The sequence below is a fragment of the Rhinolophus sinicus genome, linkage group LG09, assembly GCF_036562045.2.
Source record: "Rhinolophus sinicus isolate RSC01 linkage group LG09, ASM3656204v1, whole genome shotgun sequence".
In the NCBI taxonomy this organism is placed as follows: Eukaryota; Metazoa; Chordata; class Mammalia; order Chiroptera; family Rhinolophidae; genus Rhinolophus; species Rhinolophus sinicus.
In genome coordinates, this window is record NC_133758.1 from 47,787,812 (window position 1) to 47,801,529 (window position 13,718).

Consider the following 13,718-nt stretch of genomic DNA (forward strand, 5'->3'; position numbering starts at 1 on the left):
AGAGGTTGAGTAGGTTTCCTGTGGTCACCAGCTGGTATGATAGAAATTGGGGGAGGGGGGCATTGCATATGCCAATTATTGCAATTCTTTTAACATTTTAGTCCTTCCATTGCTCTTTGCCAATTACTATTTCTAATTTTTAGCAATCTCATTCATAAATAATGAGTGATGGGAAAAGATTCCATGATCTCTAAGATCTCTTCAAATAGTCCTATTGATTTGGTACAACAAACCCTGCAAATTCGCATAGATAAAAACCTTGTTTATGCCAGTTTGAAGACTTAAATGCAAACTCTAGCTGTTAAGCTAGCTGTGTGTTCTAACACTTTTCTGCATATCTCTAAGAATGCTTTCTGGAAAAGGATCTAGCAGGAAGCTAAAAATGTAGAAAATATTTTGATGATTTCCAGAAACACCAACTTCAGCTCAGCATCTGCCAACAGGTTCAGATAATCCTTAACACTGTGTAATTCCTTGCTCCACCATTCATCAGCTATATGACCTGGGCAAGTACTCCATCATTCTGACCTCAGTGTCTTTCTCTGTAGAATGGGAATGATAATAATCCTACTTCTATAGAGTTGCTGTGAGGAGTAATTGAGATAATATGTATAAAGCATGTAGAACAGACCTTAGCCCAAGAAAAAATTTAGCATTATTACTGCAGAAGACCTTTTCTCCTAAGAAAGTGAAGATCATGAATTGCTCTGGTCATAGTTGCAGAGGATTCCTTCTGAGATCTGATGAGGGCCCAGTTTCCCAAGATTTGGAAAATGATCCTTTTTTTTATCTTCAGGAACAAAAACATCCAGTTAAATTGCTTGATGGTTAAGATAGATATGAGTTGATATTAACTAAATTAGTTTGTTGAAGTTTCCTAATTTCAGAGGGCCTGTGTCCAATATGATCAATATGAGCTAACAGTTTTATTTAATGTGATTCAATTAACCAGGCAATTGGTATCATTAGGTCTAGGCAATTGGTTGGACTGGATTTCCTCACATTTCTAAGGGATATATATTATTCTGCCTACTCCTCTTTAATTAAAGAGGTAGTAGCTTTATTTTTGCTAAATATTTTAATGCATTTTCTGAGGACTTAAGTCAGCATTTTAGAACACTAGAACCTGTTTTTCCTTTTAAACAACTCTTCAACACAGTATATAAATTACCCAGTAATTTAAACAACTCATCATATAGTATACAAATTATCCAGTATGCAAAGTACTAAAGAAAGCCTAAGGAAATTTGAATTTGTGTGTGTGTGAGTGTGTGTGTGATAAAACAATTGAGATTGTTGAAATTTAACACTACTTGGAAATATGATTACACTAGCTTTTCACTCTTACTAGTGGAAACTTGCTTTTGCTATACAGAAGAGCCAAATTAATTAATCCATAGCTTTACAGTGAGTTATTAGCTTAATGCAGATCCAATCTGGGAACAAAGTAGGTCCTTTTTAAATTGATTACAGAATGTTAAACACAATGGTAGTTTATGAAGTATATTCACTTTGCAAAGTTGTATGTACAAATATTATATTTATATCTGGGACAAAACAAATACCCTGAATTTACGTAAAGCTTTCAGAGCTGAAGGCAATCACAGAGATTACATCATCCACCAGAGGGCCAGAGGGATTAAGTGATTTGCCTAAGGTTATGGGGATAATAAGTAGATATTTCAGATTTTAGCCAAGGCTTTCTTGAGCTCAAATTGAGAGAAGGCCCACTCTTCTACGGCATGAATTAAGACATCATATTATAATGATTATAATTACAATAACCACCATTTATTGAGTACATACTCTGAACCAAGTACTCTTTTCGGCTCTGCACATATAACTTTTTGTCCCCCACCTCATAGCTCTATGAAGTATGTCTAGTTGTTTCCATTTTATAGATTGGATGACTGAGACTCAGCATTTGTGACTTGTTCAAGGGTCCAGTCTCACTCCTGATTCTGCACTCTTTGAGCTGGACCAACTGCTTCACCCATGGGGACCAATATGACCACATCTTTGACTGGATTTTCCTTTAAAATTGGTATTTTAACCTCCTGCAATGAGAGCCTTGGCTGTGTGCAACTGCAGAACTTGTATCCAAATGCTGAAAGGAGGTGATACCAGTCCCGACATTCTCAGCTCACACTCAAAGGAAGAGGGCATCAGAATGGTACATTATTTGTCTATGGTTCTTGAAAATTAACTAACTTAATAAAATCAAGTGTAAACAATCTACCAAATTATTAAAACATCACCTTGGGCCATGGATTCAAGATTGTGAACCTAAAATCAAAAAGTAAATAGTCAACTCCAAGAGGATGAGAAGGGAATATTAAGCCTGGTGTTCTGTAAAGTAATACTTTGAGGTAAACTAGAAGTATTACAGAAAATTACTATTTATTTAATGTTTCATTCTATTTGAAAAAGCAACTCCCAAATGATTAACACTACCCTATATTTAAAAAGTTAAAAATATACTGGAAATTGAGTCATGATGGCGCTGAGCACGTTGGGGACAATAACTACAATCATAGTAGCTGTGCCAGAGCAAACATTTTAGATTTATCAGCTGAACTGTTAAATGTTTAAGGTGTATTAGAAGCATTAGTTCCAAGGCAAAATGAGGCGATACTATGTTTAACTGTTTGTTTGGAAACTTCTTTTATTAAAAAATATTTTTAATATTAATGCTATTTTCAATACAGTTGTGATAATACTCAATAAAGTATCGTGTACTTGATATAGTGAATTTAGGAAGGTAACAGTCCACCTAGATGTAGCAAAATGTAAATATCCTTTTAAAAAATAAAGAGGCCTTTGAGCAGTTGGATGAGCAGAGTGGGGTAGGCAAGGAAAGTGCTCTTTCCTGACATACTCATGCTTTTGACTTTGACTTCATTTAGTAATAGCAGTTCTGAGAGAACTGAGACAAATCCTTCTATGCTCTGCAAAAGCATAGGAGAAAAAAAGCTTGTCATTCACAAGCAGCTATGGACAAAACCAGCGTCAGAGTACAGGGGTTAGGGAAATTAGGGATCCAAAAAAAAGTTGGAGTAAAGTGCACAGTTACTGTCAAAAATATATTATTTTGATCCTAAGAAAATTAAGAGCATTTTGTCTAATGAACTAGATTGCTGACCTTTTAATACATTTGGTTTTCATGGAACATACAATCACCATCGGACATAAAAGACTAGTTTGCCTTTTGTAAAAAAATTGCTTGGAGCTATATACAGGAATCTTGTCAACACAATTCAAGGATAACATTCTGCAGCTCTTTGGGTATTGTATGATTTCCTCAGATAAGTCCACAAGGAAAGACGAATCTGTTAAATTCACTGATTCAAGTGGGCATTTCTCCTATTTTCTCACTCCTCTCTTCACTCTCCCCACCCCCCATCCTCCGCAACTTTTCCCTAAATGCCAGTACTTTCCAGTTCTCCATCCTCTGCCCCTATGGCATGAGACCGGGAAATCATGAAAAGTTTCTCCTTGTTCGTAAATTGCCTCTGCAACGGCTGAGGTGGCAGGTCCATGGGTGGCCCTTGGCTGGGATCTTCTAGGGGGCTCTGCTCCTCTGCAGTCAGAGGGGTGGCGACCTCACAGTCTTGACTTTTACTGGCTATTGCGTCCACAACCGACTCCAAGGAGGTGCCTTCCTCCTGTAGGGGGGTGTAGCCCTTATTGCTGCAGGATGGGTCATCGGACTGGGAGCTTGGCGAGTCCAGCCTGGCAGGGGGCGAGTCCTTCAGCCGCTGATGGGGTGAGGGAGAGGCAGCTTTGGCCAGAAGGTTCGAGTCCAGGTCCGCGCTGCGAGTGAAAGGCTGGCGCTCGGGGGACAGCGGCGCCCGGTAGTCCGGGAGCCCGCTAGTGCTGCGGCGCCGCAGGGCCGCGTATCTGCCGGTCCTGGGTAGGCGGCCGCCCTGCCCCCTGGCGGTGAGCGCCGCCGCTGCCGCGCCGTCGTGCTCCTCCAGTTCTCCTCTCGCCAAGCGCGCACCGTCCTGGTCACCGCGCAGGTCGGTCAAGCTCAGGTGGAGATCGCCTCGCGGGATCTCCCGTGAGCCGCGTTCCCCAGGAGGCCTCTGCCAGCTGCAGCTCGCGCCCTCTGCGTCACCATCCCCGTTGCGGTCCCCTTGCAACGGTAGCAGCGCGAAGGCGCTCAGTGAAGAGCCCACGAGGGAGCTGGCGGTGCTCTGGCGCCCCCAGCTCTCGGGTGGGCTGCAGAGCGCCGGGCTGCTGCTACGGCTGGCGGCGGCGGCGGCCACAGCCGCAGCGGACCGGCGACCGCTGGCCACGCCGGAGCGCTCGCGGTAGATGCTGTACACCGCCTCCGCCAGGCTCGGCGGCTCCCGCGGGCAGCGCGGGGAAGAGGCCAGATCCGGCGGGGACGCGGTGCCCCTGGCCCCGCTGCCGACCCCTCCCAGTGCTGCGGGGTGGGACCACGAGCCCCTCGCTAGCATCGCAGTCGCCCCGAAGGCGTCCCCGGCGCCGCCGCAGCTCCCGGGCTTCAGCTCCAGGCCCCGCGACTGCACGTAGCTGAGAAAACCGTTGAGTGGCGCGGCCCCGGGGGGAGCCGAGACGGGGACCGAGGACGAGGAGGGGGCGGCGGCGGTGGCAGCCGCGGCGGCCGCAAGGTCTTTGGCACGGAGGCTGTGCACGTCGATGACCGTAGAGTAGAGATCCCGCAAGTTGATGATCTTGGTCTTCTTGTCTCGGTTCTCGTGGAGCACCGCGTTGGCGCAGATGAAGAGGAAGATGCCGATACCCATGATGAGGGGCCCGAAGACTTTAAGCTTATCAGAGTGCAAGTAGGCAGAGAAGATGCGATAGAAAAAACCCACCGACGTGGAGGAGGACGCAGAAGGGGCGGAGGATCGCGCTGGAGGCGTGCTCCTGGGCGCACCCACGGAACCGGAGTTGACACCCCCCGTAATCCCAGGGTGGCCCCTGGCCCGGTTTTTGCTGCCACTGCTGCTACTGTTGGCGGTGGTCAGGACGCGGAGGCCGCTGCCCGCGGGTGGCAGCTGCTTACTTCCCTCCCTATTGGCCCCGGTGGCCTTAGGCCAGTAGCCCATCACCGCCATGGCTATGCCCACCAGCAGCACTAGGATCCCACAGAGGGCGATGAGCCCGGAGATAGAGCACAGCTTCAGCTTGCCTTTCACCACCACCACGTCGTTCTTGCGCCTGTTCTTGGCTTTCCGCTTGCGCTTGGGGACCTGGCTCTGGGGACGGAGGGGATCCTGCTTTCTGGCAGAAATCCTCAGCAGGCCGCCGGTGGCAATCATGACGATCCGGTGGAGTGCTCAGGGCTAGCCCCTGGGGCGGAGGCTTGTGCAGAGGGGGGCGCCAGCTGCCCACTAGCTGCTCCTCCACCTCCTCCTGCTGCAAAGCAGAGGAAGACAGTCAGAGGGTATAGGTTTGGCTGCAGCAACATGCCACGCGCTAAAATTGTCCTGCTCCCTGATCCCACCACATGTGTGTCCCCAACCCCAGGGCCTTTACCCACTAACGCGAGTGCAGCATATAGTGACCAGGGGATGAGAAAGATGGATTAAGGGAAGCGTTGTTGCAATAATTGATAGGAGGTGATAAAATACGTTGAGAGAACGCCTTTTTCTCTCCCCCTTGCCCAATCCCACACTCTGTAGGTAATATTCCAGTATTGTTCATTTCAAACCCTCCTGGCTGGCAGCCAATGGAGTTCTGACCATTTAGTAGAAACGAAATGTGGGGACTCAAAGTAGTGGCTGATGACTTTTCCTGGCAAAAGCCATTCCCTTTGTCCTACTGGAATCAGAATATTCCCAAGGGAGTTGTCACAGGAGTTTCAACTATATGTAAGCCAAGTCTATATGTAAGCCAAGTTTTTGTCAAGGTGGGGCCCAAAGTCACTAAAACAGCCACAAAAGTTTCTGCTTTATAAAGACAAAAGGAATCCATTTCACTGGATGAAAATGAAAGGTCATACATATGCTGGCAGGCAGACAGCTTATTTACCTCAGATAATTAATAGAGAGTCTATTGCTGGGAGAACACCAGAGAGATATGTCAATACTCTGACAATAAAATTCTGCACAAAGTTGTCTCCCACCATTATTGTTCCTACAGCTACAGGCAAGCAGAGCCCTCTCACAGCCTTTTCCTCATCTCTTTTCTGCAACATCTGGACAGCTTCTTGGGGTGGAATATTTAGTTTTAGGTAACTGGTTATGTAACTGAATTCTTCTGTCTGGCTTCCTCTCCTCCCTCAGAGGAACTCCCTTAAAGGTGTCATGTGCTAGATCTCATCAGGGAATTTAAGAGATCCCCAAGAATCTCCAAGAGAAAGATCTCTTTCTCCTGTGGGAAAATTACAACCTAAAAAAAAAAAAAAAAACCCACAAAATTAGTCTGCCATAATAGCTTTCTGACCCCTTATTAATGTGCCAACACTCTCCGAATCCCAAAATTCAAATGAGTAGGCAATTAACTAGGTACAGCAGTCTACATAATAACGATGATTCGTAGAATGACATTTCTTCAAGTGAGAGAACTGCTTTTCCTCATCTTTTTCTCATCAGGTCATTTTTAGGAAGGGAGGGTGGCAACAAATAATGGACTATCCTATAGGAAGTTTAGTTGTTTATAATAAAGTCAAGGTTAGATAAATGCACATACTATGCGTCTTTGTGGATATCTGTTAGCTTCTAAAAAATTCAATCCTTCTGGATCCCCAGAGTAAAACATTTTCTGTTCCACTGGTTGTGTTCCCTCCTATAATAGAGATGATAAAATTAAGGGCTTTGTATGAATTTGAAAGGATTATATATCATTCACAAACCTTCTGGCATTTTATCCTTTATAAAATAATTCATGCTTTAGAATAAATTACCCTTTGTGGGAAAATGTGGGATGACTTAGGTAGAATTTTGCTTTCAATTGGTGCTTGGGTGAAGAACTTTGGCCCTTGATTCCCTCCATTATAGCAATATAGGCAGCATCTTTTCTCTACCAGTGGAAAAACAAATGATAATCAGCACTTTACAATATTTGCAAATCAATATCTCTTTGAAATTTAGTGGGTTTTCAGTAAGGAGAAATACTAGGTAGGTTAGAAAGGGGTCAGTAGAGAGAATATATTTTGTTTTAAGGAGCTGCACCAGTAAGTACAAACTGTAAACAAACAAACAACAACAACAAAACAGTAAGAGTAGCTTATTGTCCATCAGTCACCCCCCCAAATAAGCACATTATGGTAGTTTTAACATACAGACTGTTGTTTGAAGTGATCCCTAGACTCCAGCATGGTATCTAGAGGTCTGTGGTTATTTTAAAAAGGATTTAGGAGCCAGACATTTTAGAAACAAACCCGGACTCAGTTGGCAGGGTGGCTCTCCCTGAGGAGAGAAGGGCTAACATTTTGTTGGGCGTTGATAAGGTGCACCAGGATGCTGGGTGTCTAGGGGACGAAGGTCCTCAGAAAACAGCTTTAGCTCTGGGTAGAATGTAAGGAAGAGTAGAATGGATTTCAAACATCGTTTACAGAAGATCTTTAAAATTAGTTTAATAGCTAGTAATTAACTCCCCAGTTTATTATTCCTTCAGCTCTGCTGAAGGCTGAACTCCTTTCTAATGTATCACGCTCTGACATGAAATATTGACAACGGTCAGATACCATGGAAGACCCACCTTTGAGGCTTTTCTTCATATATGACGAAGGAAAACAAACTTAGCAGTCGAGGTTGGTTACCCTTGCAAATTACTGCCTGATACTGGTCTTTCCGTGGTTAAGGAATGGAGGATGGGGGAATGTCTAAAAATACAACTGCTTCCAAGAGAGACACTCAAGTTCTCGCTCATGATGGATTAAGCCCCACTCAGTGGCCGAGGCTCAGAGCCCACAGGATGGGAGGGCCCTGCCCTGCCCAGGACTCAGTCAAGGTCCTCGACCCCCGCTCCCTCATTGGCAGGGCAGCGAGCCCCTGCCCCCGACCCCCCTTTTTTGGTCCGCTTATTTGTGCTGGAGTCACATGAGTGCAGCAGCTGGGAGTCCGCCTCTGGAAAGAAGACGGGGGGACCGAAGTGAGGGCAACTGGAACTCGCTTTTTATGGGCAGCGCATCTCATGTAGCCCGCCCAGGAAAATGACTCTCCCCGAACACCTGCCCGGGGGACCAGGGATCGGGATAGGACGGGTGGGGAGGGGCAGCTCCAGGGCTAAAGACAGACATAATTGCTCAAAATGGCAGCACTAGAAGCAAACAATATTGTTCACTTACCCGGGAAGACTGGGGCAGCTCGGGGCCGGTGATCGGGCTCTCGGGAGACACAAAGGAACCATGGAGAAACTTTTTCAGCCCGAGCCGGCCGCGGAGCGCAGAAACAGCGCCTCCGGGCCCCGCATCGCGCGGCTCAGCAGCCCCGCGGGGGCGAGCGCCCGCCCCAGCCTCGCAGCCCCCTCCTGTGCTGTGGCGGGAGCCATTTCCAAGAGTTTCCAAGAAGTGTCAGGTCCTCCGCATCCTGCATCCTGCCTCGGAGTCTTTCTCCCCGCAGCAGCTCCTCCGCCCCGCTCCGCGTGCCCTCACGTCGCGCTCCCCCGCCGCCCCAGCGCCTCTTTTGTGTGGCTGCGGCGCGCCGGGCTCCGCCGGGTGGAGTTGAGCCCGCGGCTGCTAGCGCGGCTCGGGGCAGCCGGACTGGCGGCTGTTGCTAAGAGACCGGAGCCATGACACAGGGAAATTGCTGCAGGATGGCAGTAGGTACCCTGCCCGACTCCGCTCATCAGGGGCGCCCCCGCCCCCCTGCCCCGCCCCCCGCCTCCTTCCCGGCGGCCCCCCTCCCCCCAGCGGGCCTTCCTCCGCTCCCCTCCCCCCATCTCCTCTCCAGTCCGCCGCGCGTCCCTTCGGAAGAACGGGTTCCCTGAGGACCAGGAGGCTCGAGGGCAGGCGGAGGAGGGGGCCGACGCGGGGCACCTTGGACCCAGGCCAGGGGCGCGGGCCAACAGGGCAGGGCGCGGGGCGCCTCGGGATCGGCCTTCCCCGGCCGTGGGGCGCCCCGGGACCGCCGCCCGCCTTCGCGGGGAGCTTTGTTCTTTTTTCTTCGAACTACCTGTCTCAGCAGCGGGTCGGAGAGGGCCCAAAGAAAGGGCTGCCACTGCCGGAGGGTCTTACCATCAGCATCCGAGGGGCGCTTTTGGGTGAGAGAGGGGGGAATACCCCTGCCTTCCTCCCTCCCTACCTTTTTCTCTTTTCTCTTTTGTTGCCTGTACTCTTGGATACGACACCACCGCCTTTGCTGTTTCCCCCTCCCACTTGGGAGCTTGCAGTGTGGACACGCAGCGAACACAGTAAGTTGTCCCCCAGCAAACTCAGGTCCGGAGTGGAGCCGCCCCCACGAGCTGGGCGCAGCGCGGGACTCGTGGCTGCCTCTCTCTCCTATCTCGCGCTTCAGCGAAGCCGGGTTTTGTGACCGGCCTCCTCGGGACCACGCGTCTTCCCCGGGCGCAGGCAGCTGGGGCTCTTCGGAGATTAGACTCGGCTCCGGGCTATTCTTTGGCCGGCCCCTCCTGCTTCTCCCCTGAGCGGTAATCAGCAAGCATTAAAAGGAAAACTATAACTATTCAGGAATCAGGGTTAGAATCAAAGAGGGGAAGTGTGGGTTGGGAGAATGTCCAAACTCCCTACGTCATTTTTAAAAAGCAAGAGGGAGAGCGAGATCCTGTTTCCTAGCTCACCCCTGGCTTCTCAACTGTAAAGTGAAAATGGCAGGAAAAGAAGAATTTCAAAGTGGAATTTCCCCATGGAGTATTGAAAAAGTAAGAAAGATTTCAATTATCTATTGAAACAAGACAGCCAGGATTCTGGAAGAAAGCAACAACAGAAGAGCAGATGAAGCAACCGCTGTCTGAACTTTGGGATCCAGATAGAAATATTTTGGTGTGTTTGTGTGTGTGTGTGTGGGAGGGGGTCTGTTGTACATTCCGGGTTTTGTTTAAGGGTCCACAGAACCCACACAGGGGGTCTTTGCTGCCCACAGTTCAAGTTCCAAGGTAGTTCCTCCAGGTACACAGCCTTCCCTTACGTTTAAAACTAGAGTATATATTTTTCAGAAAGAACAATAAAGATACAACCATTTCCAGGTTGAAAGAGATAAATGTGGACAATGATATATGAGGTGGGAATGGAGATGGTGGGAAGACAAGTGGGGAGGGAGGAGAAATGTTTCCTGAAAGGAATCCCCTGCATCTGCCTGTTTGAAAGGTGGGCTCTGTCACCATTTCCAAGACAGTCAAGAATCTGGATGATGATTCAGGACCCATCTCCTTCCACCTGTCTATTCCTGATCAGATGCAGAAGGCTAGAAAACAAGCCACAATAAAGGGAAAGTTTTAAATCCCACATTGGATGGTTTCCTTTTAGAGAAATCACTGCAAAGGAGAAATAACTGGGTCTGTCATTCCAGATTTCTTGAATCCCAGTAATTGGTGTTTTGCACAGAGTGGATCTAAGAGAAAAATCTTATCACATAGCTGGCTGTCAGGCGCCCTGGGTGGCAACTCCTATCTTTTGTGGGTCTCTGTTTGCTGAACTGTATAAATGGGAATACTATTGCAGAACTTCCTTAGGATTTTAGGTGGCTTAAGCCACTACTAGTTTCAAATTTCTGCATACGCTATAGTCATCATTTGCACATTTAAAACTCATTGGAAGGGATTTGGAGAAGAAAAGAATCCTTTTCTAGACAAACAAGGCTTGGGACAGAGCTAGTTTTTTCTGATATTGATGATTGCAATAGAATTTGTGGTTTATTATTCAAAGGCTTCCTTCCAACTGAGCTTTTTGGAACTTTGGACTGTTCCATTTAACCCAGATGTTCTCACCTTCAGTAATTTTCTTTGTTTTCAGCTCATGGTATCAGAGGAAGTCAAACAGATCACATCTGTTTCCAGTGGAGTCCTTTATCCCCTCTGTAATAATATAGTATCAATGTACATTCCCAGGGGTTTGCAAGTTATGTACAGGTGTTTTTTTTTGTTGTTGTTTTTTTAATGCTCTTGGCTTTCTGGAACTTATTTTCCTTCTAGTTTCACTGGCTGTTCCGTTTGGATGATTTCTATATTGTGGGACACTCCTTTTTCATTTTGCTTAGGACCAAAGGGCTAAAGCTACCTGATCATAATAATTCACTAGTGTCTCAAGAACTCGGAGCTCAGCACAGCATTCCGAACATGTCATAGCAGGAGAGTAATGCAGGCCTTGGCAAAAAAAGAAGAGGGAAAAGATTAGCTTAGTTTAGTTGGATTAAACTCTGACCTGAAACCTTTCATTTGCTCTTTCTTTAAAACAATCCTTATGTAATTTATCAGTTTCATAATTTATTCACAACCCATTTACTTCCCCTGATCACTTCATCACTTGGCCTGGCTCACCTGTGTTGCTCCTAGGGTCGCTCAGGGGAAGATGGTGGCCTGGCATGGGCCTACTTGGGCCCTTTTGGTCTCCAGGATAGTGCAGTGGAAAAGGGATTTCTTATATCAACAGCTCAGCAACTCCACCCTCTCCACATGCCCTGTTGTCACAGATTATTTTAGGCTGCAGAAACAGAGGTAGTTTAGTGTATTGGGTTCTGGAACTAGTGTGTATACTCCACTGACTACTTAATTTAAGTGACTTAATCTTGCCTGCCTCGGTTTCCCCATCTGTAGTGGGGATAATGACACTAATATGTACCTCATACCATTGTGGTGAGGAGTAAACGAGTTTGGTTGATGTAAACTGATGCTCAGCACTTGGTGTACACTCATTACATTTAGCTCTTATCCTTAATAGTCCTAACATCTCCCTGCTTGCTACCCTCACTCTCCTGTTCTGTTCATACTCACCAGAATCTATGTGGGACCATATCTGCACTTAATCTCTCTGGGGTGACAAGATCAGCTGTTGTGACTGAACTATGCCTAGCCACATGGCATAAGTCTGGTATCACTCAAAGCCTGCTCTCCAGGAGAGTGAAAACACTTTTTCCATTGCTACTTTGCTCATTTTTCAATTAGCCATGGCCCTTTAATTTCAGTTTGCTGGAAAACCCAGATTTAAAACTCATGTCACTCTCTAGTCAAAGTAGAGGTTTCCAAAATACCCAGAGGACCTTCTTCAGACTGGAAATTTGAGGATTTCATAGAAAGGACTCTTAATACTGTTTATGGTATCTCTGTAACAGAGACAGGAAACCATTATCCCAAGGTTGAAAATGCGACACAAAATATTTCACTCCTCCTCTTTCCTTGTTTCTTCTTTGTACCCCTGCCAATAAAAAACATGACAAACAAAAGCATGACTAAAGAAAAAACAAACCAAACCTAAGTACTAGATTTAGCAAATAAAATATTTCATGGGACATACACTAAAAAGCAATGTTTTGTTTATCTGAAATGCAGACTTAACTGGGCATCCTGTCTTTTATCTGCATCACCACCACAATATACCTTGGTAGCCTCACAATTTTTCAGAACATACATAAAGGATAAAAGAGCCTGATAAAACAGAAAATAGGAACTACAATAGTGGATTGAAGCCTCATTAGATTTCTTTTCAAACAGAATAGGCAGGAAAAGAAAACACTGAGAAGAGCCTGGATGTAGCAGTAGAACTTAGAAGCCCAAGGGTGGCGTTTCCACAGCTGGGCCACACTTGGCCCTGGGGTTTCTCACAGAGGTTACATGGTTTGTACTGTGCCCGAGGGATGGGCGTGTACTCTGCCCTCCACTCCCCAGGATCCCACAAATGAACCTCTGAGAGATAAAACTCAGTATCATTTTTAAGAACTTCAGTTTGGAAACCAAGGGTAAACTCATGCTAGTGTCATAGTCACAATCAAGCCTGTTTCTTGTGTTTCTGAAAGGTGTCAAAGCATTCAAGCCCAAATGTTTCCACCACAGAGGAAAGGAAATGATGAAAAGTCTGAAGAGCCTTCCTTAGGACAAATCAGAGAGGGGCCTCTACCTCCATTCCAGATAAATGTCATGTGGCAATGACAGCCTTCACCTGTTTTCAGCCCCATTCCTTCTTAATATTACAAATCACCAAGTTCTGAATTAGAGACCTACCAGGGGTTGTTTTCTCTAATAAGTACATTCCTTTTTTATACATTGTTTTCCCTTATAGCCTTCAATTTCTACTGTTTTCCATGTACACCACCAAAACTAACTTGTGTGCCTTATAAAATAATTGAGATCTGAGGTAAGAAACTAGGGTGCATTGTCAGGCCTGAAAGCACATCAAAGCTGAGCTTGGCAAGGGCTTTGCAGAGAGGGTTCCATCAAACAGAAGAGCCAAGAAGAGACCCACAGCTAAATTTGCCCTGTGTTTCCAAAACATATCCTAAATGTCCACAGTAATGTCACTTTTATTATTTCTTATAATCTACAAGCACTATGGAAAGATGACTCGTCCTACTGAGAACTAATAGGAACTCACATGTCTGGTCTTCTTTCAGAATTATGTGTGATGTGAGCTTCTGTGAGCCGGAAACAAGAAACACAGACAAGGAACGAGTTTTGAAAAATAAAGAAACAAAAGATTCTAACATCAGTGCTTGGGAGACAGGTGTCTGATTCATCTAATAAGCATTTTCTTGAGCACCTCTTGTGTGCCCAGCCCTTTGATTCTTGCATTTATTCACTCAACAAATATTTATTGAGCACCGACTATGTTATAGTTACCATTATAGGCACTGGGG

General features: G+C 46.3%; 2 protein-coding genes across 8 annotated transcripts in view; one reads left to right on the forward strand and one right to left on the reverse strand.

Annotated features, from left to right (window-relative positions):
- Positions 1 to 1,769: 1,769 nt before the first annotated feature.
- Positions 1,770 to 9,358, reverse strand: TMEM200C (transmembrane protein 200C). Of its 7 annotated transcripts, none has more exons than XM_074340324.1 (5): positions 9,219 to 9,358; positions 8,264 to 8,690; positions 6,878 to 6,993; positions 6,664 to 6,759; positions 1,770 to 5,388 (listed from the first exon to the last, which is right to left on the reverse strand). In XM_074340324.1, the coding sequence occupies exon 5, from the start codon at positions 5,289 to 5,291 to the stop codon at positions 3,420 to 3,422; it is 1,872 nt and encodes a 623-aa protein (XP_074196425.1). In that variant the 5' UTR covers positions 5,292 to 5,388; positions 6,664 to 6,759; positions 6,878 to 6,993; positions 8,264 to 8,690; positions 9,219 to 9,358; the 3' UTR covers positions 1,770 to 3,419. The 7 variants fall into 7 exon arrangements, with proteins under 7 accessions (XP_074196425.1, XP_074196423.1, XP_074196424.1 ...); XM_074340322.1 differs by having other exon boundaries at positions 6,878 to 8,042; XM_074340323.1 differs by having other exon boundaries at positions 6,878 to 8,042; positions 9,152 to 9,241.
- The window catches only part of LOC141573039 (uncharacterized), a 41,509-nt gene continuing 36,114 nt past the window's right edge, over positions 8,324 to 13,718 (forward strand). Inside the window, exons 1-2 of the mRNA XM_074339738.1 lie at positions 8,324 to 8,602; positions 8,658 to 9,327. Of these exons, the coding sequence (XP_074195839.1) occupies positions 8,324 to 8,602; positions 8,658 to 9,327 (949 nt within the window). The remainder of the gene's footprint in view (positions 8,603 to 8,657; positions 9,328 to 13,718) is intronic.